General features: G+C 35.1%; 1 protein-coding gene across 1 annotated transcript; it reads right to left on the reverse strand.

The window, feature by feature from the left end:
• Positions 1–1370: 1370 nt before the first annotated feature.
• On the reverse strand, positions 1371–21902 carry LOC113762097 (nuclear pore complex protein NUP160). The gene is made up of 27 exons (XM_027305369.1): positions 21524–21902; positions 20885–21017; positions 20520–20784; positions 20198–20258; positions 17996–18153; positions 16982–17067; positions 16207–16305; positions 16021–16112; positions 15145–15265; positions 13549–13731; positions 13255–13447; positions 12564–13135; positions 10863–11025; positions 9320–9597; positions 9032–9219; positions 8616–8692; positions 8176–8522; positions 7592–7660; positions 7181–7499; positions 6901–7029; positions 6436–6544; positions 6264–6335; positions 6034–6157; positions 5163–5270; positions 2920–3060; positions 2093–2266; positions 1371–2007 (listed from the first exon to the last, which is right to left on the reverse strand). Exons 1-27 carry the CDS (start codon positions 21712–21714, stop codon positions 1966–1968), a joined length of 4494 nt encoding a protein of 1497 aa, XP_027161170.1. The 5' UTR covers positions 21715–21902; the 3' UTR covers positions 1371–1965.
• Positions 21903–24815: the final 2913 nt, after the last annotated feature.

The raw sequence follows: 24815 nt of genomic DNA on the forward strand, positions 1-24815 counted from the left end.
TTGGGATAGTAACTTGCAAGTTTAAGAAAAGGAAAAAAAAAAAATTGGAAACCACCAAAATCATGGGACAAGAATTGCAGTTTCTGCATTTTTTGTCTTGGCTTCTAGACATGTACGTGATTTCCAAGTCAAAATCGTTTGCTTTCTAGAAACACATAAATGTGAAGACAAAATCAAAATAAAAAAAGAGGAAAAGTCAACTTTCAGCGTCTTCCCCCGAGAATTTGGAAAATTCGTACGGGTCATGTCATTCTATTTTCACTGATCTACATCTTAATATCTTGTCGCTGTGCAATACACCATTAATGATTCTTGGACTTTATTATAAGCCTTGTTTGGCAAGCACGTTTTTAATCAAATTTATCTGCTACAAGTTTGTTAACAACTTTATAGTTACAGTAACCTCCAAAAACTTTTCAAAATTTTTAAACTATACACTTGAAAATATCCAAAAATTTACTCATTTCAAAAGTTTTTTCTACAGCTTCTACAGTGAGCTACAGTAAAGTTTTATATAGACACCCAAAAAACTCACTTACCAAACAACAAGACTTTTCCCTTAACAAATAACAAGTAGTCAGTATTTTTGCGGAAGAAAATCTCAAGAGTTTTAATAGTGTAGGTTGGATTAATTTTTTCTTTTTCGGTGGGGGGGGCCATATTTGACTGAAACGCCTTCCTATAATAGATTTCCTACAAATTCTTTTACTATGCAGTAGTATTAATTAATTCTAGAATGTGCTGAACATGATTCTTAAATTTGAAGGCATGCTGGATCTTGTCTTTTCTTTTTATTATTTTTATACAGTGATTTTGGAGAAAATTAACTGGGAAATCATTTTCCAGCAAATTCAACTGGTCCTACACCACCTCGTATGAATATGATTATTGGATTCAACTAAAACACGCAACGTTTAACAGTCAAGAATCAGACTGTCTTAAGTATTTATGCAAAAACTCATAAATGAATGAATTATTATCTGACTTCTTGTTACTTTAGTTGTTAGAATGAATTCACATTTAGTGAATCTTGAACCATGACTTGTAATAATTCCTAAGGCCTTCTTAAAACTTGAATGCCAGGCCAAGGCTTCATGGGGACCAAAAACTGATTTTAAGTGCAGGGTTTTCCTTTCCTGGGGTTTGATGGTCTAAATCAGCATGGCCATACACTCCCAACACATCATCAATAATCCAAGAAATCATTATTCATAATCGCAGTTAGTTCGGATAAGTGTGATGATGATTTTAAGTCTTGTCTCAGCTACATTTTGTTGTAACTAATTGGGAAAAACACTTTCTTTTTCCTTCCTTTTTGGCATACGCCATTGCCAATGACTTCAGGGTAAAAGCAGGAGCAAAAGAATATGGAAATGTCAGCTAAAAGGTCCCTGATGAATTGGTTGCGCTTTCAGCTACAAAAGAAAAGAATATGGATATGTGAGCTAGAACTACATCCTCTATTGCACAAACAACGACTACAAGACTCACTAAAGTGACGCGATTCTGGAACGAGACTGCTACACATAATCAAACCTGGTCTCAAGATGCCGGATTTGTACAACAGAAATCTCTGAGAAAAAAAAATAAAAAAAAAACATTGTCTGGCCAAAGGATTGACATATATACGGCAATGGCAGTTGATAGAAGATAAGGGCCCAACGAATCAACTAGCAAGGTTATCTTTCTGCCTCATAAGTGAAGCAGTTGGTGACACACCACAGAACTTGAAGCATACGATAACTCAGCATTCAACAGTAACACAGTTGACAGTGGCCACATGAGATGCAGGCGAGGGGAGGACAATATCCAAAATGAAAACAGTATACACCACCTGAGATCCAATTTTGTGTAACTTGCTTGGTAAAAGGAAGCTGGGGATTGAAGACTTCCATGTTCTGAGGCTCATGATCCATGTCACTCTTGACACTGACCGGTACACTTAGCAGAACTTTATCAACCCTACTATACAGTGAAAGACTGCACATCATCTGAATCAACCTTTATCTGAAGTAAAGAAAGCCAAAACCATGAGTCTCAAGGGCAACTAGATTAAATCCAAAGGAAAAGGTCAAAGAAGTATTTAACATACTAGATTAAGATGCTTGAGCAAAGCTCCATGCAACAGCTTTTTCAGCTTCTCACTTTGATCAACCATGTGACCTAACCTGATTGACTCCTCAAGTTGGCACCATAACCGCTCAATAGTGGTGTATGGAAACCACACTGCACATTGTCTTTTACGGCGAATAATGTCAGCTGGTCTCTGCAGATAAAACAACTTGTTTCACTTCCACGTCAACATGGGACTTACGCTTGGGCCCTTTGGGAGCCACAGGGGACCAGAAAGCACTAGCACCATTTAGCCAAGAACCAAGTACACATACTTTAAACTAGAGAACCTATAACCACCAGAAGCATCTATGGTTTTGCACATTCCCTGAAACAGCGACTTATGTAATTTTATGCAACCTTAAACAGGATTTAACACTATCAACAATACAAATTGTTCATACAGAAATACATGGAAGCTACAGTTTGACGAGCAAAGCACCCATGCGGCACCCCTACTACAAAAGTACTACTTTCAGCTGTCTACTGACTCAAGGTCCTCAATGGGTAGTCATTCATAGGACAGTTTGAAGCATCATAAAGATGCTTGAGTAGAATAAATTGTAGTTAAGCGTAGTTTACTGACTGCAAGTGATGGCCATAAATTTGGTGTACACCATTCAAAAGTTCAAACAGGTCGCAAGGATCTGACAGTATGTGTCTCTGATGTGGATCTTGTTGTTGGAGAATAAATCTTAAGGAAATAAAAAGCTTAAAATCTTCACAATTGTTCAAACAGAGAATTAATAAATCATCATCTTGTTTGGGGAAAAAAATAATAATCATCGTAGAGATTAAGGAATTTACCAGTGACGCAAGAGACTCAATATATTCAAGTAGCACATTAGTTGCTTCCACGTATCGGCCATAATCCACATATAACCGAAACAGTGATGCAGGGCTAGATTCACTTCCTATCATTCCAAAGCCATATTCCTGCCGAGAAACCTGTGACAAGAATATATATGTGAGACAGATACACACATAAATACATACGTATCTAAGTATAAATAAACAAACTTAACATACATATGTATGTTTGTGTCTATGTAGGTATGTATATTTCAATATTTTGAGTTATAACAACTCAAATTAGTTGAATGAAGTTCAAGATCCTAATTTACAAGGCAGTACAAGCTGGCACAAGCAATCTATCCAAAATATGCATGCAGAGACTCCAGAGTCCAGAACCTGGGTATTCTGACTTATTATTTATCAAAGGTTCACTAGAATTAATTCTGATCTGGCCCCCCAAAAGAACTTGACCAACCATAACCACGCAAATTTGGTTCACACACTTTTACCAGCTTGCAAGTGTCTTAAAGTCCAAAATCTGAATTGTCTATCCATTTGTTTCCAAAACATTCTTTGATCAATTGGAATTGTCCCACCAAATCCCATTCTCAAACGAATGTAAGCATATTTTAATCACCATAACCCAGCTACGACATCACAGTTATGACCAATCTAATTTGACAATTCTTGTAAATATGTTATCCACATGACATTTGATATCACTGGAGATGTTATCCCTTCCACCAAAATGTGAAAGCAATTTGGACACAGAAACTTTATGGATGCATTTTGTTGACAAAAAGGATGGGACCTTTGGTTTGCATGCAGACAAGGTTGACTGTAGAGAATTTACCAGAAAAATGATCCATCACAAATACCCAAAGGCATCAAAGATAGTTTAAAAATAAAAGAATCTTAAGTGCTTTATATTGCTATATCCGCTAAAGTACCATCACCCCAGTTACTAGCACCAGCATTTTGTATGTAGGTCGCAGATGAAGAGTTCTTGCAACAAAGATATCATACTTGCAAATTTTTACTGCAAAAAACTTAATAAAGGTAGCATGCACTTGCTGAAGCCGTGGAATTGGCTTTATGAGACTTCCAGTCTGCTATTAGAAAGCATGTAGTAGTGGCGAACCCCAATGAGGAACTACTTACATGATCTTTAAAGCTTATGTTGCAATTATTGCAACTAAAAGGATAGTGTGTCCGGTACAACTAGAACAATAAAATGTAGTCAATTTCAAGAAAAGCATGACAAACTGTCAAGCTTGGAAAAAATATATTCAATTAACTAACAGCTTAGATAGATCACAAATTCACAACATATGTTAAAATTCACTATGACATATTAACAATTTGTTTCCACACTAAATTTGGAGAAAGTGAAGAAACATGACAAACTCCACATTTTTAACATAAAACTTGACAGCGAATACAGTCCATTCAAAAGGTATTATGGCATCAACGAAGAAAAGGTCCATGCTCAGCATCCTTAAGAACTATAATATATATCAAGGAAGAGCCTTAGGTTTGGTGTAACTTTTTTTTTGTAACTTTTGAAATTTCCAACTTTACCCTCAAAATCACTTACTTTTACCTTTACTATGGAACCACATGTTGCCCATATTGCCAACCAACACAACCACAGCCAATTTTAACCCGAAATATCTAAACACACGTCGCCTACATAACCACCCATAAACATTGTAACCACCAAGTTAATTAAAATCCTATTCAAAAAACTATTAAACGATCATTTTTTATGAAAATTTCACACTAAATTCTTACATGTAAAAAGTGATTGTTTCTAAATTGCACACATCAGGTTTGCCCCTAGCACAAGTTCTAAGAATTTTTTGAACAGCAACTATGAGATCATCTCCAAAAAATCCTCCTCACGTCATTGGAACTTGACAAAGTATCATCCATTATTAGAAAAAGTGAAGGATGAAAAGCATGAAACATTTAACTGAAAACACTTGCAAGTTTTATGTCCAACAAAACATGGAACCATAAAGTTTCAACTCTCAAAGACATTTCCATTTTACAAATATTCATCTATTTCCTATCTGTAGTGACCTCCCCAGGTGTTAGATCAACTCTTTGTCAGCTAAATCCTATTGCCATCGTGGTCAAGTTTTGCCTTCAAGAATTGATAATATTATGCATCACTCGGTTACTTATAAGGCACGTTTAATTAAACTTTTGTAATTCAACCAGTTCATTGACTTGTAAAACAGAAAATTTACCTTAAACAATTGGACCAACCAAAGGGGTAAAACAATCTGTGGATCAGAAGCAAGAAGAGTTTCAGCAACCACTATAGGTAATCTTGAGTTGTACCGTTTGTATTTTCCCTGCATTCAACAATTGCAGAAGGATGACATATCAGAGGGTGTATGGTACAAATTTACCTTGCTACCAAACCTAATTGGTGCTTATAATGCACTTAATGATCTAAGCTAGCGGCACATATCGTCTTCATAGTCATGAAATTGTGAGAAAAAAATGCTGTTATTGGCCTAACCTAGCAGTTTTATAAATGATCACAAGGCAATTGTGATAAGGTTTCAAGTACTATAAGATATAATATGTTGTCAACCAGGTTAGCTCAAATCGGTTAATTAAAGCAAACCAATCTGATTCTTGACGATTTTCACTTAATAATACCTTTACAAGAATCAATGTAGACATATATGTGTTTCATGGCCCTACTGAGTTGATTGCTCTTGTTATACAATCTGTCAAGCTCAACACTGATGCTGGTAACTGTTGGCTTATATAGATCTCAGAATTATGTTATTAGTTGAAGGTAATCTCTTCTTTAAATACCACATGTCATGCCAAATGCGTACATTAAGGAAAAGTAATTTTATGACAAGGAATTCATACCCAAAGGCGCCAAATGGCAGTGCCATGAGGTACCAACCACCAAATTATCCTCCACCAAATACAGGAACAGGGAAATCCCCAGCTCAATAATTTTCAAACCAACAAATTGAGTTGTATCATCAATGTCCATGCAACAATTTAAAAATAGTGCTTTGTCCACAAAATAAAATAGAAAAACACTAACGAATTGCAGTCAAGGAAGATAATAAGAAAGGAACATATACGGACAAGATAGACTTCAAGTGTTTCCCACTGACTATTGCCCTTGGATTGTTGTGCTATAGCTCCCATATCGAGCAAGCTCTCCTCTTCCTGAGATGAAGTTAAGAGAAAACCTTGCATCCTATGATTCCTAAAAGCAACCCCCATTAAAGTCAGTCAAACAAACTGCCAGCTGGTACCAAAAATTAGGTAAGTCAAAAGAGATATCATGAAAATACAGAAATTAAAGATACTACCCAAAAAGTGAGGGGTTTATTCCAGTTGGGCAGCATTTCAATGACATTGCAGCAAATACTCTTTCAAGTTCCCTGAAGAGGAACCACATTGTAATTGACTATGATTAATCAGCAAAGAAATAAATAAACCATAACACCTGTCAGTTTCAAATAACTTGAAATTAAAACACACTTCTTCAGTCCTGAATCCTTCCAAAATCGCAAAACCACTGTGAAAGCCATATCGTACAAATTTGCCTCCACCAACAGGTCAACCAAATTTTCTGGAGGTTTGTCATCTCCTGAAAAAAAAAGTAAAGCAAAAGAAGAAAGAGAAATAAAAGTAAAAATACACCCCTCCAGAAAAACTAAGAAAGAAAGAAAGAAAGTGTATAATCAAACAATTCAAATTCTTAGAATGTAAATCAGTTTTATGATAATTCTTCATATTACAACAGAGAAAAATATTGCAGTATTAGCATGAATGGAACACATAGAAGTAAGCTAATCCAGGTCAGCTACCATAAAAGTCCGAGGCCACGAATAAGTTTTAGAAGGATAAGAATTTCAAAATTGAGCTATGTACAACAACAAACCATATCAATGTAGCACCTGACAAAGCTACCTCCCAATACAAGGTAATGCATATAGATCTTACCAGTAAAAGTCCATTTAATATTTGCTAGTGAGAGCAAATATTCTGCGGATGTTATGACATACTCATTCTCAATTTCCTCAATTTCCAAAAAGGAGTACAGATGTTGAGGTCCATCAACATCAGCGGGAGCTGTGTTTGAAAAGCATATAAAAATATCATTAAGTGAATCAAGGGCAAAGAACACGTATTACTGTTAACAAGTATTTGATATAAGGATAAATTCATCACCCAATCTGAAGAGTCAATCATTAGCCACAACCTTAATAAATAGATACTTTACCCTGTTCATGCCTTGTTATCCTAGCCTTTTTACTTGGATAATGTTCTTTTTTGTGAGTGGATTCTTCATGTAGAGAGTCGATCCAAGCATAAGCAGGATGAACAAGTTGCAGAGCATTAATAGCAGCAGATAGCCCATTAAGCCTCTCTTGCAGGGCAAAGGACCTGTGCTGATTATCTTTATTTGCTGCTTCAGTTTTAAGCTGAGTAGAATGCAAATAAATAAAACTAGCAGCTTTACGCCAGTTTTGTCTATGCACTTCAAAAGCATAGAGTAATTTTAAAGGGTTCGGATTGGCCAAAATATCTGAGCGTGCTGCCTACAAAATTTACATCAACAATGTCAATGATATAAGCCTGCAAAATGAAAATCTTATATTCATCTCTCAATTTTTAATGGATCAGTTCATACCTTCCAAGAAAGCTCTTTTTCAACCTTCTCTACTAAGCCAATAAAAGGTAGCTGGCCGTCACAAAGAACCTACAAATAAAGCACAGAAACCCAATCATTACTCCTCCAGCTTTCATGCATCATCAAAGGAATGGATTTGAACAATTAAAAGAAACCTCCAAGGAAACATAGGAACAGCACCTAAACAATCAATTTGAAATAGGCGCCAAAACAAAAGGGAAGAAAAAAAAAAAAGGAAAGACATGTTACCAACATCTAATCCCTTTTCAATTCTGAAGAGACCAAATAAGAGCAGAAAATCATAAACCCTTCTCAATTCATGGTTCAAACTCCTAACAAATTATGCAATACCAAATAATACATTACTTGCTATCATCAACCAGGGTTAATGGGGTCTTTTGTTTTTTCACCTCTAGCAATTAGAACTGAAACATAAATTTAAAAAAAAAAGGTAAGAGAAAACAACAACAACCAAGAGCTGGAAAGAAGGATTTCTGAAAAAGAGGAACAGAAGAAATAAACATGAAGCAAAAAAAGAAAAAAAGAAAGAAAGAAAACATATATAGACGAGAGACGGACATAACCTTAACTGCACCACGCTCTAAAAGAACAATGATGAATCGCCTCAGACAAATATTCTTGCTCTCCTCATCTGGATTTGAAATTATAGCACAATATGCATCATGATAAAAGTTCAGATCCAAAGTGAACTTGAAGACATTTGCCCACAGTCGTCCTTTGACAACAGTTGCTGATTCATCAAGAGGATCTTGTCCAAAGCTGTCATCCTTACTGCCAAGAGCTTCATCAACTTGCTCAAGTGCAGCAAGAGCAAAATTGCAAGCAGCTTCACTTATATTATATCGTTCAAATATCTGCATAGCCCATTGATAGTAATGAAGCTTCCACGATGCATCTGAGCTGCAACCAGCTGGAAGACAAAGATAATTGTGTTTTAAGGGATGCCGTAAAAGGTAATATCTACTTCTCCCACAGAATTTAACAAAATTCGAAACAAACATACTGAAACCAAGGTATGCCAATCCTGCTTCTTGTGGCAAACTTTGCAAAGCATCAGGAGCTCCTTGCACTGATGCAGCTCTGTACACGTCCAATAGAAAAATTAGAACCCCCAGATAAAAATGCACCTCCCAACAACCACTGCTCTAAAGATTGCATCAGTACACTTAGGAAGACATTCTAGAACTGGAAACAACACAAATATTCACAAGTTGTTTGGAATATTATGAACTGATGCTTACCGACCCAGTCACCAAACAAAGAAAATAAATGAAACAGATACCACAACCCAGAAGCAAGTACTACAGTAAATTCATTAAGAAGAAAAATGAAGAGAAAGAAAGAAACAAAAAGTTGTTCTCATCTAAAAAATTTAAACAATATTCAAAACTGAACAACTTTTAGCAAGATATAACATGCCTATAAAAGCAGTACACAGCTTCAGAAATTTTTCTTTCTTTCAGCGTCCTATGCAGTCCACGCTGTGTCTGTTGAATGAGGCAACACCCAAGAAGATGGAGGAGAGTTGGCCATTCCCCATCTGCACTCTGAAGGCTTTCACAAATTTTCTGCTTCCGAGAGTATGCATCCACCAACTTGAGAAGATACTGAATAAATCAAAATTGTGGGTCATAAGGTTGTTCTTGAACCATTGTACAACAGGAAGTATACCATAATGATGTGAAGGAATGGAAAAGAGATACAAACCTCAAGTGCATTGTACTGGCCATGTCTGAGAAAGATAAAAGCAAGTTCAATTAAATGGATGAAGAAAACAGAAGATTCTTCTCCACTACTTCCCCATATTATCCAGCTAGCGAACTCGCGGACTAAATTAGTTATGCTGCAACAATCAGACAGGTTTCTCGAAGAGAGGTGCCTCAGATCTCCAGAAGAACTTCGAAGATTAAGTAATAGGATAAAACCCAATGTGAAGTCACATTTTCCAAGCTTATCATTTAAGGATCTCCTATCAATCTTGTTATCTAACCAAAAGAAAAGAAACAAAGTCAGAAAGATATTTTAGAAGCTCACAAAGGTCCATTTACAGGCCAGGGCCATAAAGGACTATATGAGATCCTAATAACGTCACGGCATGCTCAATTATCTCTTAACCTAGCCATGTTAGGCTCTTTAACCATTGTTGTAGCTCACCACATGTATTCCATGCCCCCTTATCCATATCTAGCTACTGACTATGGTACACAATTGTTGTTGTTCACACATCACATGTGGATTGGTGGATTTCTCATAGTTGGTGCTGCTGCACAAGCAGCCATTATTATGGCAAGAGACTATGATCCAACTACTCGCTACAATGATCTACTAGATCGTGTCCTAAGACATTGTGATGCAATTATATCACATCTCAACTGGGCATGTATATTTCTAGGCTTTCACAGTTTTGGTTTGTACATTCATATTGATACCATGAGCACTTTAGGGCGTCCTCAAGATATGTTTTCAGATACTGCTATCCAATTACAACCCGTTTTCGCTCAACGGATATGAAACACCCATGCTTTAGCACCCGCCGTTGCACCGGTTTAACTTGGGGAAGTGGTGATTTTGTAGCAGTGGGTGGCAAAGTGGCTTTGTTACCTATTCCATTAGGAACCACAGATTTTTGGTACATCACATTCTTGCATTAAGACTGACTCTCTCCAAAATAAAAGCAGTAAGAATTCTTGAGTTAATATTTTTCCTCATTTATGAGAAGCAATCAAACATAAATACATTATTTAGTGCATAAAAATCTACTACCCATGAATGACAATAACGTCAATAAGAATGAAATCCCAGAAAAAACGACTAGCATACAACAAGCAATCTAGCACACGTGCATTCAAAGGCGTAAAGTCAAATTCTCGAAAGTTATTTTCCATAGATATAAAACTTCATGAAGCTGTACACAGCTAGGATAATCCAGAAATAACAATCCTTGAACCAAGGAGAATTAGAAAGCCTTTCAGATTAAATTTAAAGACCAAAAAGAGTTTCCCAATTGTATATTAACAATTTCAATGACAACACAAATATAGGATCCATGTCTCTGTGGACCAGTAAATCTATATCAGAACACTTTCTACTCATTAAAGCTAAACACAAAACTTATATCAGACATGCTTTTGTGGAAGATAGGAACCATATTCTCGTAAGTTATAGGAACCATATTCTTGTAAATTATAGCATCATCGTTATCAAAACCAGAACAAGAAGTTTGTCATTGCAATTAAATTCAAATGCTTACCAATGTGTAACGATGAAAGTTGATAACTAAAATCTTCCAAGACAGGAGCTTCAGTGGGCGTGGTCACAACAAAATGAATGATATGCCACTCAGTCAGAATTTCTTGAATCATTGGGACTAGCTCAAGCTTTATTCTAGAAGCATCATCATGTGACATGTGGATCTACAAAAGAGAAGCGAGTTTTGCACTCATCCATGTAATCAAAATGCAGTCAAGCTTCATCACTAACCAACAGTGTAATTTTGTCAGCAATGTTCACAAGGGAAGCAAGTATTACATTTAAAATAACCCAAAATTCCTAGAGCATGAACCAACAAAAGTAGACAAAGTGAAAGCAGACGTAAGAAAGAGGATGAACCTAGACAAACGGTAATAAGCTGTTCGCTTATTATAGTTCTATGTTTAACTACTGTATATAATCCAAATGGGAAAATCTCCAATGTTCAACATCCATTAGGATTTCAAATACTCTTTTATATGACATCTTATACCATCATGCATCATGGGCACTTAAAACCGAAACCTGTTTGACAAACAAAAATGTTAACTGGGAAGTGCACCAACTTTTCATCCCTAATACATCAGCTTTATCTTTCACAATTGGTTGCTGATTTCATACTTTGATACAATATTGTGCGTAAGATGAAGCATGGTTAGCCAGTCAAATCATCCTGTTCTCACCTGTGACAATGTAAGAGGCATTTACAAACGATTCACAAACAAACTCACCCAAAACTGGGGGCACAGGGGAAAAAATAATTGTGTTAGATGTACTTCCACTTAAGCATAGGCAACTAATTCTAGAGGCTTAAGACATTAGCCAATTTGAGTATTAACTAGCCAGATTAGAGCTTCAAATTTACCGAACCTAAAAGCTCAAGCTTTAAGATCTAACTGGGCTAAGTGGAATCCAAAATCGTCTTCAAGTATGAACTTGATTTATTTAAAACACAAAATGCTTTTGTTGGAATTACCTAAAGAAACAAGGCTTTACTCATCAACTCAGCATCTTCCAGAGTATTGGGATATAACCACTAACTGGATATGCTTATCACTATGACATATACATGTGAACTCATGCCTTTAATGTGAAATCAGAACAAAATAGAGATGATAATGTTAGATTATACAAGCCAAGCTCACACCATAAGTGACCTAAATAGCAAGCTCAATCCTAAATCCTATTGTTAACTGAACCAATGGTGTCTATCTTAAGCAAACAAGCAGAACCTTGGTTGATTTGCAGCTTTTAGCTTCTGAGATCAGAGCTAAACCCTTCCCTCGTACCAAGGCATCCTTGAATACTATAGCAGCTTGACCTAAACAAGGATTTTTAGATAAGGAATAAGAAAAATAATTCTTAACCAGATATTGCTAAATCAAACTTATCGCATACATTTTGGCATATCAAGTCTAGTAGCACTGGATCACTAGTAAGCGGAAGCTATCAGACATCCTACCATAACACTACATCACGGGTTAGAACCACAGAAGATATAGATATTTAAAACACACACAAGGAACATCATCCAAATAATTCTTTCTGCATTTGAATTCACCCAATCGGTTCCCAGGATGTAAAACGAAGACATCAATTAAAGAAATGATCTCTCAAGGAATCGCATAGTTTAACTTAGGAACTTAAAAAAAGCACAAACTGGGATAGTGTCAAACATTGTACAGTTTGAACTTCTACTAACCTTCCCATTTAGGTTAACCATGTAAGTCAGCAGTACGAGTAATTCTAGTGCAGATTCAAACATGACTTTAGCAACTTGGGAAGTAGCCTGCACTGCAGCAAAAATATTGACATTTAGGATTGCTTGAAAATCCATTTTGTGGACGATTTTTCGAGGCACTAGAAACCTTAAATAGCTCTGAATGACATCCAAAACTCTGCCCCATGAAGTAGCTCTAGAGCGCAATGCATGAAGAGAGAGAAACAGATCCATAGAAAATTTCCTCAAATTCTTGTGATTTGCCGCTTCCTTTTCCCATGCAATATCAGCTCCAATTTCTGACACATGCACTGACACTATCGATGCACTGTATCCTGTTTCTAAAATCTTCAGCAAACAAGGAAGAACTTCTTCGCATGATATATTTGGTGTGCTACGTAGGGACTCATAAAATATAGCTGAAGCAGCTTTGCCCAACTGTTGGCTCACACTGCTAATGCACTGAAGTACCCCAAAAAGAATCTCTCGGTCAAGTTCATCATTGGAAAATTCAGCTCCAGAACTAGTAGAATTCCCACTTTCATCAAAAGAACCTGATACAAAGATATTAAGAAGGTGCTTGATAAAAAACAGACAGTGAATATCCAAAGAAGTCTAGTCAAAAAGCTCATGCAGATGATTGAGAACTAGAAGTAAAAGAAATTCAATTTACCATAGATGAAAAGCTCAATGTCCTCCAACATTCGGCATAGAGAGAACATATTCTTTCTGATCAAACCAACAGCACCAGTCGATGAATCAAGAAATAAACCACAAACTGCATTAGTTTTGCACCAATTATGGCTATACTGGGCACAAAACGTTTTCCACCACTGTAATACTGGAAGAGGACTTCCAGAACAGCCCTACAACGACAGAGATTCTTATCAGCTATCTTAAATTTCCCTTCCTTTTATTTATTTATTTATTTTTAGGTGGTCAAAAAGAAAAAGATTCACAAGGCAACCTCATTCTCAATGAGTGACTGGATTTCATTTTTCAGTCCATCCATAGTAAAGGAATCGAACTCAGAATCAGTAAAGTGCTTGTTGTAATACTGTAATGTTGTCCGAAGGACAGTGCTGTGATACACCCCAGGAAGAAGCAACCTATGTAAGAATATCGAAGAAACAATTTGGGAGATTTGATCCTGAAAAGGAGAGAATTTTCATGGACTCATTGTTAGCTATAGAAAAGTTGTCATCAACTAATAGGCCATGTGGGGATAAAAATTTGAAACTATTTTACAAGTGAGGAAAAGATAATAGAAACAAAAATTGAAACCTAAGAAATTAGCATGAAGCAATACAAAAGTACTCTAATTAAGTTCCACAACAAACCTGAAGCAAACTGCCCTTTTTTTTTTTTTAATTCCTGCACCCAGCTTCAAGCTATGTAGAATAATGTCACCAAAAGTTACAACTCTTTCAAAGACAAAAAAAATTTCTTTTTCTCAAAGAAAAGGGCAGAAAATCATATATTGCAAACATCTAATCAAGTCAAACTATAGAATGCAAGGTTCCTAAATTCAGTAGAATAAAGCTGAAAGCTGATGAGAGGAATTTACTTCTTAAAGATCTGTATAATCTTTTCCACAAAAAAAAAAAAAAACATACACACACACACACACACATGACTACTGCACTGACCATTTGCAAATTCTCAAATTCCAATTTAACCAACTCATGACAAAGTATCTCTTCATTCTATTTTTTTTTTTTTTACCATGTAAAAGAAAACAAAACCACTGGCACTATAGTTGGAACCAATATGACCTCAAATTGTAATGTAACTCATTAATGACCTCGACAGATATATTTAACCTCCACAATCTGAATAACAAGGTCGGAAAATGACAAAAATATTTCACTCTACTGAAAACTTCAATGCAAAGAGAATAATAAAACAGCAATTGCCAATGGCTACAAGCTCATATTCATTTGAATGGAGGAACTGCAGAACACTGAATCATCACAAGATTCAATAAAGGGGACTACAACCCAATTTATAGAACTTCTGAAACCGGTAGAACCCAAAACCCTTTCAATTTGTGAAGTACAACCCTTGCTCTAATAATCTAAAACTATACCTTCTAATTGTCTACAACTTGTCAACATATATGTCATATATATCACCAATAAATTTGCAAGCAACATCTGTGTTTCCATAACTACTACCTTTAGGGACTCTTTTTCCTTTGATGCGTCAAATTTTTCAATGGGTTCTCTTCATATACAAGGTCTTAGTCCTTTAAGATGTTCTAATGACCCAAACATAAAGCATGTCTAAAGCGTGTTGTAGACAGCACAAGACTTAATCTATGTTTGATTTGGAAAGTATAGATATGCATATCATGACAAATGAGAATGTCTACAACTATATATATATATATAACCATATACGAGGAGATTCAGATACATATAATTACATAGATCCACAACTAGAACAGATACAAATTTTTCTAAAGCTATCTCATAAAATTGCCAGAAGTTCATTCATTGATCAATGACACGGTCAAGCAGATCAGCAGAACTATATCCAGAAAGCCATTATTTTAAAGCACCTTTGAAGACGAAAAAACTGTATGGGCTAGCCAAAGGATTTCATCTGCAAAATGTTCAGAACTCTGAAACAGCTGATCAGCTACAAATGCTTCTTGCAAGCCGTATGAATGTGTGACTGCCCTAAAATCATGAAAGTTGCAAAATCACACTTCACATAGAAATGAGCATCTGAATGCTAAAGGAAAAGTAACAAATGTACTGAAATGACAGCAAGTTTCTACGCATCAATGTAATCACAACCACATTTGAAGTGGGTACAATTTTCCAGATTTACGAGTGTCAATAGAAAAAAGCTCCAAGCTTAAGTAAAACTAAATCATATCTAGTGAGTGCAGCGCATTGTATGAGTTAGATCGCAAAAAAGACACAAAAGGAGTTCGAGAAGGAAGTTATATTTCGTAATTTGAAAATGAAGCACCACATGCCACAAGAATGCGGAACAATAACATAAAAAACTTTTATCAGTGAATCCTTTCTTCTATATATTTCTGTTTCTCTCATAATATTTCTTTAACTACATATCAAGTCTGTGGCAGCAGCCTTGTAATAGCAAAGTAATATGTAGAAGGGTTCACTACATATCAAGCCTAAGGAAGGTTTCATGATATAAAAGGTCAACCAAGGAACCAATAAAGGGACACAATGAAGTTTCATCAATTCCTTTAACAGGAAGAAAAGATAGAAAAAAATATAACAGTAAACATCATCCGCAATCATAATGAACACCATATATCAAAGAAGACTTAATGCTATAAAGATCAATGAAGAAATGGGTGAAGGGGCACAATCAAGTTTCATCAATTTCTCTCACAGGAAGGAAAAAGACAAAGAACTATAAACAGTTAAACATCACTCCCCAGCATCTAAAAACTTACTCTTTTTGGCAGAATAGCTCCTGCATGAGCAATCCATCTTCTTTTAGTATCCAAACTTTGTCTGAAGTAAGTATGACATCAACAGGTCCACCCTGATTGAGTACAAGAGGGAGACAGAAAATTGGAAACATAAAGTTAGAGAATAACAAAGTGACGGGGAACCCTAAACAAGGGTAACTCACATACCTCTTCCAGAGTGATGTCTGTTATCGAAGGTTCTAGTGTGAAAATCATCTTGTCCCCAAAACCCAAATTAAGGCCATAAAAAGATATCATCTCAACTTCCTGAACATTTAGTAATGCAAAGCAAGTGTATATCATTAAAGAATTTTAAAAGGGGAGATTCTATGAATATATAATAAGCTCTCACAATATCATCAACCAATGAGGATATCAAAACAAGTATCAACGAAATACACAGCCCACAACCAGGTACTTCAGTGGCTGAATAAAAAGAATGACAGGAAGAAGCAAGCAACCAGGGTCTTCAGTCATTGTTCCAACCACAAGACAGACTAGTGACTACTGATACCGATGTAACTTGACTAAAATGGCTTAAAGTAAATGGGTCCAATTCAAAACCTGTTTAGCAAAGTTTAATCACAAAATGACCAAGGATTACTCGAGTTAAAGAATTTTCTCCATGTTATGACAATAATGTAGAAAATATACTTGAGTGCACATAAAGCAATAAGGTAAGGTCGTAGAAACACACAATTTTGCACATAAATGACATCCGCAATCAGCAGATGATTCTGTTATATTTTTAGAGCATAATTTCATCAGACTTGTTCACTTGATACCCCATAAACTAAAAGCATGTTGTTGGGCTACGCAACATTTGACATGGTCTTGATTCAATAGCCCATGCAGATGTTCATACCCAAAGGAAAGGGAAGAGCACAAGAAATGAAACCATGCAAACATTACAAGTAATATTGATTATTCTAAAATTACGTACCATACTATTCTTATGTAGAATTGCCAACGGAATTATATTCATTGCCCTGTTATCATCACCCACCCATAATTTAAGAAATATAGTTCCTGAAGACAAAACACAAATTAAGTTTCACATGACAAAACATTCCAAAAATCTAAAAATGGAAGTATTAGTATCACAAGAAAATCAGAGATTAGATAACAAAATAAATATCTACAAAGTGAATAAATGGGCATAAAAACTGCTTCAGAACCCAATTCCGAGAAAGTCACCAATATATCAGGACTTCACCCAAGGAAAATCTCTAAAATTCTGCAAACATATTTCAAATTTAAACCTAAATTCACTCTATTTTTCCACCTTTGGTGGCTTAAGAAGGAGGTGGATGATATAAACAACTTTTATGTGCATGCATGGTAGAAACTAGAAAAGCATGCACCTAGAGCTTGCTAAAGCCTTGAGTAGTTTTGCCTTTTTCAAAGTTCATATTCCTAAACCTCCTGTAACTGTTGCCTTTGATAAATTAAAATATAAAATCCAACTTTGAAATCTAGCTTCCTAGTGTCAGAAGTTTGTGAGGAATGAACTGCCTTCATCCAGAAGATTTGTGGGCGAAGAAAAAATGAGAACCAAAGAGTAGGAAGGAGGCATTTTGTGAGATTTATAGGTCAAAAAATCAAAGAGTAGGAAGGAGGCATTTTGTGAGATTTATAGGTCAAAAAATTACAAGGCAAGATCACACAGTCTTTCTACTTTTAAACCATGTGGAATATGGCAATCTTTCCTTTTGTTCGTATAAACTGCTTTTACCACTTTAAACTGAGTTCAAGACATTCCTTAATGTTTGTCCTCTTCCTTTTGCTTTCAAATGAGAAGTGCTACATGGAAATTACTTTCACAAAATTCATGGATGAACAACTCTTGATGCTTTATACACTAAGCTTACAAGTTATCCAGCTAGTAGAATAATCTAAGAGAAATGGATAGAACAACCGGCTGACACAACATAACAAGTTAAGATTGTAAACTTGCCTGTAACTGTTGGAACAGTAATAGCATGACTGAAAATTTTGCTCCGGTTTGCAAGGTCCCAAGCTCGAAAGATCCCATCAGAATGAAGCACAAAAAGAAGCTTTCTCTGGTGCACCTCTACAACTGCCAAATCCTGCACAGGAGCTGAAATCCTGCTCCTGTGACCATTTAGGATTTTTTTGAATATGCAAACTTAAAAATAAAACTGATTTATATAAAATAATCAAATTGCAACAACCTATCAGTTGTGTTATTATCTTGTAAACAAGTAATTTGAAGGTTTCTCAACAATTCAACCAAGAAACAACCCAGAGGCATTTGGTCCGTCCTTGCCAACAGCCTACAGCTGTCAAAGATTACAAACCATTGACTAAATCTAAGTGTGTTTATATGCTTGCTAAGGTTTTGGAATAGAGAGGCAAAGGAAGAGATGGAGAGAGACAGAGATTGAGAAAGAGAAAGAGAAAGAGGGAGGGAAAGTGAAACATTAGTGGCTAAGATGGAGTGACCCAACTTGCGGGGAGAATTTTGCTCAGACTTCAATATTCTTGCTCAGGCACATTGCTAAGCAGTAAGATCCCAAGAAAACTTTTAAAAGGTAAATACTCATCATATTGCACTTGTATACATGCAAAATATAAGGTAACAAGCAACACATTCTCATATAAGATTACCACTTTAAAGGCCATATCTATAAGATTTGTCAAAAGATTTATTAGCCATTTCCCCCAGCCTTCCAACACTTTAACTATCAAAGATGATTAAAGGTGAATGTGATGCCTATTAATGTTTTACCAAATTTCTCCAATTCCAAGTCATTCTGGTCATAAAAAACAAAAGAATCTAACAAGCAGAAGCCACAAAAGTAGGTGAAAGATCCAAAATAGACAGCTACTTACATGTTGAATGCCAATACTCAGTGAAGCTGAGAGTGCACTTCAGAGAACTATCAGACCAAAATTAATTTGGCAGGAAACCACAGAGAATACCTAATCATTCTAAGCATGCAGGATCCAGTGTAGGAGACAACAAAAAGTCAATTTAACAGTTCTGTCTCTTAGTGCCAGCAGTGTGTTATGGTGACCCTAAACATGCTGATCTTAAACAGATAAGAATGAATTACAAGAGCACGGTGTTTACATGGAACTAAAGCTTCCCTACCCCCAAATCAGCATGTATTGGCAAGCAAACATACATCAATAGAATAGCTTGAAAAGGGAATGTCATTTGAGGAATCTTCTTCCTTGTTGCTAACAATAGATGCATCAGAAGAATAATTTTAAAGGAAATGACAATTATGCCATCTTCTTCCCTGTTGCTAATCATGGGGAAAGAGAATCCATATATGCATGGATGATCTTGCACAAGTATAACTAAAAGGAGATTTAGCGGTTTTTCTTAGCAGGAGTAAACTAATGTGATTCCAAACATTGAGATCGGACCATGGGGGGAAGAGCAAGGTGAATTTGCTTGAGGTGACATAGATTAGAAAACATGCATCAGGAATAGGATAATGTAAATTATCTACCTGATTCGTGATTTCTTGCAAAACATTATTTGCTTGCATCATAAACACATTTTTCAATTACTTTTTTACCTTCCCAAGCACCTTTTTATCTCACATACATCATGTCACAAAAACTGCTACAGTAATTTTTCCAAAAAAATTTTCAGATAATTTTCAACCCAAATGCAAACATATCTTCTCCCAGAGAAATAGAGAAAAGCACTTAAGTGACAAAGAATTTAAGGAGGATCTAATAGTGGATCCTGCAGAAAAAGGTGTTCCAGTTCAATATTCAAAAGCAGAATGCAGGAGGATGTTTTCAAGCCTCCATTACATAAAATCAAATTTCAACAGAAAAGGTAGTGCCTTTAGATTTTCCATGTGAGAAAGAATCATAATGAAACAATAGCTACTTTTTAAAATGTCAAAGGCACTGCCGGATTTTGAAATGACTGCCTAAAGAGAAGGGGGAAGGGGGAAGGTTTAACCATTCTGTCCATAAGGAATCAACAAGAAGAACACCACATGTAACATCAACAAAGGAAAGAAAAGGCAATTGGTACTTGATATGTCTCTAATGTTTCTGAAGTAAGTACACTCTAAGAACACACTGCAGAAATAAATAAACCAACAAAAAAAAAAAGAATCGGATAAAATTGCCATAGCACAACATAATTCGTGTAGAAAGTCAGTACCTTGATACTATACCCCACAATCGCCCAAAACCAGCATCATCCCGTAGCTCCCACATGAAGCCTGAACAGAAGAGTTAAAAAGATGATAGAAGTTTAAGAAACAGGTCAAGTCTGAGAGGAGATGAAAAATGAAGACCCATACTCAGCATTATTAGCAGAAAGATCAAACTTTTGCCATGCACACTCAAACATGAGAATCTCATCCATTTGGGAAACCTTATCCAAGTTTTCGCACTTTTGGTTTCATATATAAGAACTAAGTCCTAGAGAAAGTAGCCCATACAGCTATGCGGAGAACTGGGAAATGACACATGATGTACACCTGGAGCTGTAGCATCGAGCAAGCCAAGTTGAAAACAACCAATAGATCCATCATTTCTCCCAACTATGAGACATCTGGAAGAAGCTGCTGCTGCTGTTATGACTCCGCATTGTGGATTAGCTTGTGTATTATACTCGACAACCTCATTGGATGCAACAACTGAGGAAGAAGCATATTTGTGAAGTCCTTTGAGTTTTACAAGGCAGGCAACACCATTAACCGTCACGGTATAAAGCAAGTAAGTTTTCTCGGAACCAAAATTGCTCTGCAAATAAAAGGAAGTTTCTTTGAATCTTAAATTTCAAAATCACAACAAAAAAGAACCATTATTTTACATATGAAACTAGTAAAAAAAAAAACTAAACCTCATCCTGTTGTATATAAACAAATGGAAAGAGGGCGTCCGGAAATGAAATCTGCAGTCCAATCTTTGGGAATTCTTTGTCACCATAAACCTCTAATATTTCAAGAACATTTGGCTGACCCTTGCTAGTTTTCCTGTAGTACAAAAACCAACACTCCTATTGTTCAAATGGGGAAAGAAGACGAGAGAGAATTGAAACAGCAATTGGAGATACCAGAAAATTTAAGAGTACAAAAGCAGCATAGAGGATTTTAAGCGTTCCATCATCCATATATTAAAGAATCTAAACAGTTAGCCATTCCTTAACTACTAGTTTCAAGTGCAACTCTAAAACACAATACTCTAAAATCTATGCAAAAGGATTAGATTCCAGGGGGAATTGCAAACACCAAGATGCTGCATTTTTATAACTAATTGCAATAGACACTCGCATGCTACAGATGAACTAATATCCATTATATTAAAAACAATAAAAAAATATTACCTCTTTCAAAGAACATAAAGTACATAAAGAGAATTTCAGAACTAACTAAAATAACCAATGCACAATGATAATGTAAAACTACATTGTGTGCAAATTATACGAAAATCTAAAAACAAAATACCACAAATTTTTGAAAGCCACAGCAAAAGGGTTTACCAAATGAGATAAGTAGGAGGATTTCCAATAGCAGAACAGGACGCGAAGTCTCTACTGAGAGTAGTAGTAGGAGCGGATGTCGAAGAAGCCGTAGAAGATGAATTAGACGGAACTGAAACTTGAAACCACTTGATAGAATCGCTGCCGATTATTGGGACCTCCATCCCTGCTAAACATGACCGTCCCACCATTATCTCTTCTAGTTTGCTCTTGGATTTCTATAGTAATTGGACTTCGGGAAGATTGTTGGGTTTCAGAAAAATATATAGCATGTGAGTTTGGGCTCGTTTTACTGTGTGACTGTGTGTAAAAGAGATGTAAAGAGGCGTAGAGCGGCGGCGGGAAGTGGGGAGTGGGGCGGACGGTGGAGGAAGAGGAAGTTGCGGTACAGACTGTGGGAGGGAGAATATTGGCGTTTTCGATTCTTAAGAAAAGGGTTAATTCCACTTTAGCCCCTCCAACTGTGCACAAAATCCCATTTCAGTCCCTAAACTTCAAAATGGGACACTTTGTCCCTAATCTACAAGGCCCGTCTCAGCAACATTTTTTGCGGAATCCGGAAATCCGTCTCAATGACAGAATATTGGGCGACTTTTTTTTCATTTAATGATATTTTGGTATTATTGAGCGAGTTTTTTTCGATTGGTAGTTAGAATAACAAATTAGAAAATTTTAAAAATTATGAAACTAGATTTGATAAAATTGGAATTAATTTGGGGAACGATGGGTTGAATGGTACGAATGAAAGAGTATAAATGAGAAGTACCTAATTTAAAACTTCCCACTTACCAAAAAAGAAAACTAGAATTAATTCAAGTAGAATAATTTAATTTGGTTTTCACTTTGCTTATGGTCACAAACTTATTACCTGTTTGGTTTGCCATTTTTGAAGAAAATCATTCTAAACGTTCCCCATATTTTGTAAAATGATTTTTTTCGTCCATCATTTTTAAAAATATACTTTTACTTTTAAAAATGTACTTTTACATCCCTTACAAATTCATATTGGTCAAATTTGGTTCCTAACTAGGTTTCCGACTAGTTTTTGTAGGAATCCACCATGTGTCTTGCACTTAATCATTTTTTAAGAGCAAAATTGTCAAATCGAAATTTACATAATACGATCCATAGTCCCTCACATTTCATAAAGTAAATTTTTTCGTCCCTCATATTTCACAAAATGAATTGTTTTATCCCTCACATTTTCACAAAATGAAGTTTTTCATTCCTCATATTTTACAAAATAAATTTTCATCCTTCATTGATCATGTGTACGAATAACTTTTTTTTAAACTCATATATATATCTATTTAATATCACTTGATCAATACGAATAACATGTAATATATCTCTACATAATTTCGTCTGAACATACTATTCAGGTGAAATTAAATAGATATATATAGGGGTTTAAAAAAATTGTTAGTTTTTCAATCATGTTCATTTCATTTTTCTCGAAAATTGAAAACAAAGAAGATATTTAATTCTAAATATTATCAAGTATTTACATTGAATTAAATTTGGACATAAAAAATAAACAAAGGAAAAGTATGACAAAAAGAAATAAGTGATTGATACTTTCAAATTTTAAAACAATCACAAGGTAAGAAATTCAACTGTTGGTCTTAAAGGTGACGAGTATAAATTTCAGATTTAAACTGCAATTTGTTAGCATAACTATAAAATTTGAGTTAGAACCGATTAATTAGATGACCTTATTATACAACTCAATAAATGAATTATTACCAAAAAAAAAAAAATTACAAATATTGAATAGATTTACATGGTGAAATCAAATAGATATATATATGGGTTTAAAACAAAATTGTTAGATTTAAACCAATGTATATATCTATTGAATAGTATGTATACAACTACAATTAATCTGTTTTTGTGAAATTAAATAGAGATTTATTATATGATATTCGTACTGTTCAGGTGAAATCAAATAAATATATACATGAATTTAAAAAAAATATTCGTATACATGGTCAATGAAGGATGAAAAAATTCATTTTGTGAAATATGAGGGAAGAAAAAATTTATTTTGTGAAATATGAGGAACGAAACAATTCATTTTGTGAGATACAAATGACTATAGATCGGATTATATAAAATTTGATTGATAATTTTGTCCCTAAAAATGATCACATGCAAGGCACATGATAAATTTCGATCAAAAATTAGTCGAAAATATAGGTAGAAATCAAATTTGACAAATGTGAATTTATAAGGGACGCAAAATTACACTTTTAAAAATGAAAAATGAAAAAAGTCATTTTATAAAATGTGGTGGACGTTTTGAATGATACAACAATTTGATTATGTCAAGTAAAAACATAATTGAGAAATACATTCACGGAAATGCAAAAAGTTTTTAGTGCAATTTGATTCATGGTGTTGACATTAAGAAATGATTTTTTTTTTCCCTTTTGATTGTAGCAAATACTAGTAACATTTATACTTTGACGCCAAACAAAAACAAAAAAAGAAAGAAAGTACGCCCTTACATTGATTTTATAGCTTTAATAGTTTTAAGGGATAATTTCAGAAACCTCCCCTGAGGTTTCTAACAATCTCACAAAGCTCCCCTTAATATTTCAAAACTACATGTACCTCCCCTATTGCTGCAAAAGTACTCTACTACCCCTATATAGGATACTTAATGATATTTTTTTTCGAAAATTTCAGAATTCCAAGAAAAATCAAAATTAACTTATTCTATCTTCCTCTTTCCCTCACGCTTCCTCCTTTCTACCTTACTCTTTTTTTCCATTTTTTTTTTTTGCTAAATTCCTGTCACCCATTCCTCTCTACCTAATATTTTTCCTCCAATTCAAGACCAAATTTTATTTATCATCCCTTGCCGTATTTATCCTCCTCCTCCCCTTCTTCTTCTTCTTTTTTTTTTTATCTATATTCTCATCTCTTTTTTGCAAATATGATTAAGTTCAATCTTGTTATCCTTTTAATTCTAAGTGTAATGGGTTTGATTTTTCTGCGTCTATCTATTTTATCCAATGTTGGTTGATTATGGGTGATAAAACTTAGTAATGTCAAAAGTCAAGAATTTGAGGGATGATTGGGCTTTAGAAGTGGATGGTTAAAAAAAATAAAGGAGGCTGTAAAGAGAGGAAGACGAAAGAGCTGCGCTATTGATTATTGATGAAGTGTTAGTTTTGGATAAAATTTGAGATCGAGTTTTATCTAACTTAGCACCAAGTGACTGATTTAATTGACTTGTGTAGTAAATGTAGAGGTTGGGACTATTGGACATACATTAGGTTTGTAT

Source organism: Coffea eugenioides, chromosome 2, assembly GCF_003713205.1.
Source record: "Coffea eugenioides isolate CCC68of chromosome 2, Ceug_1.0, whole genome shotgun sequence".
Taxonomy (NCBI): domain Eukaryota; kingdom Viridiplantae; phylum Streptophyta; class Magnoliopsida; order Gentianales; family Rubiaceae; genus Coffea; species Coffea eugenioides.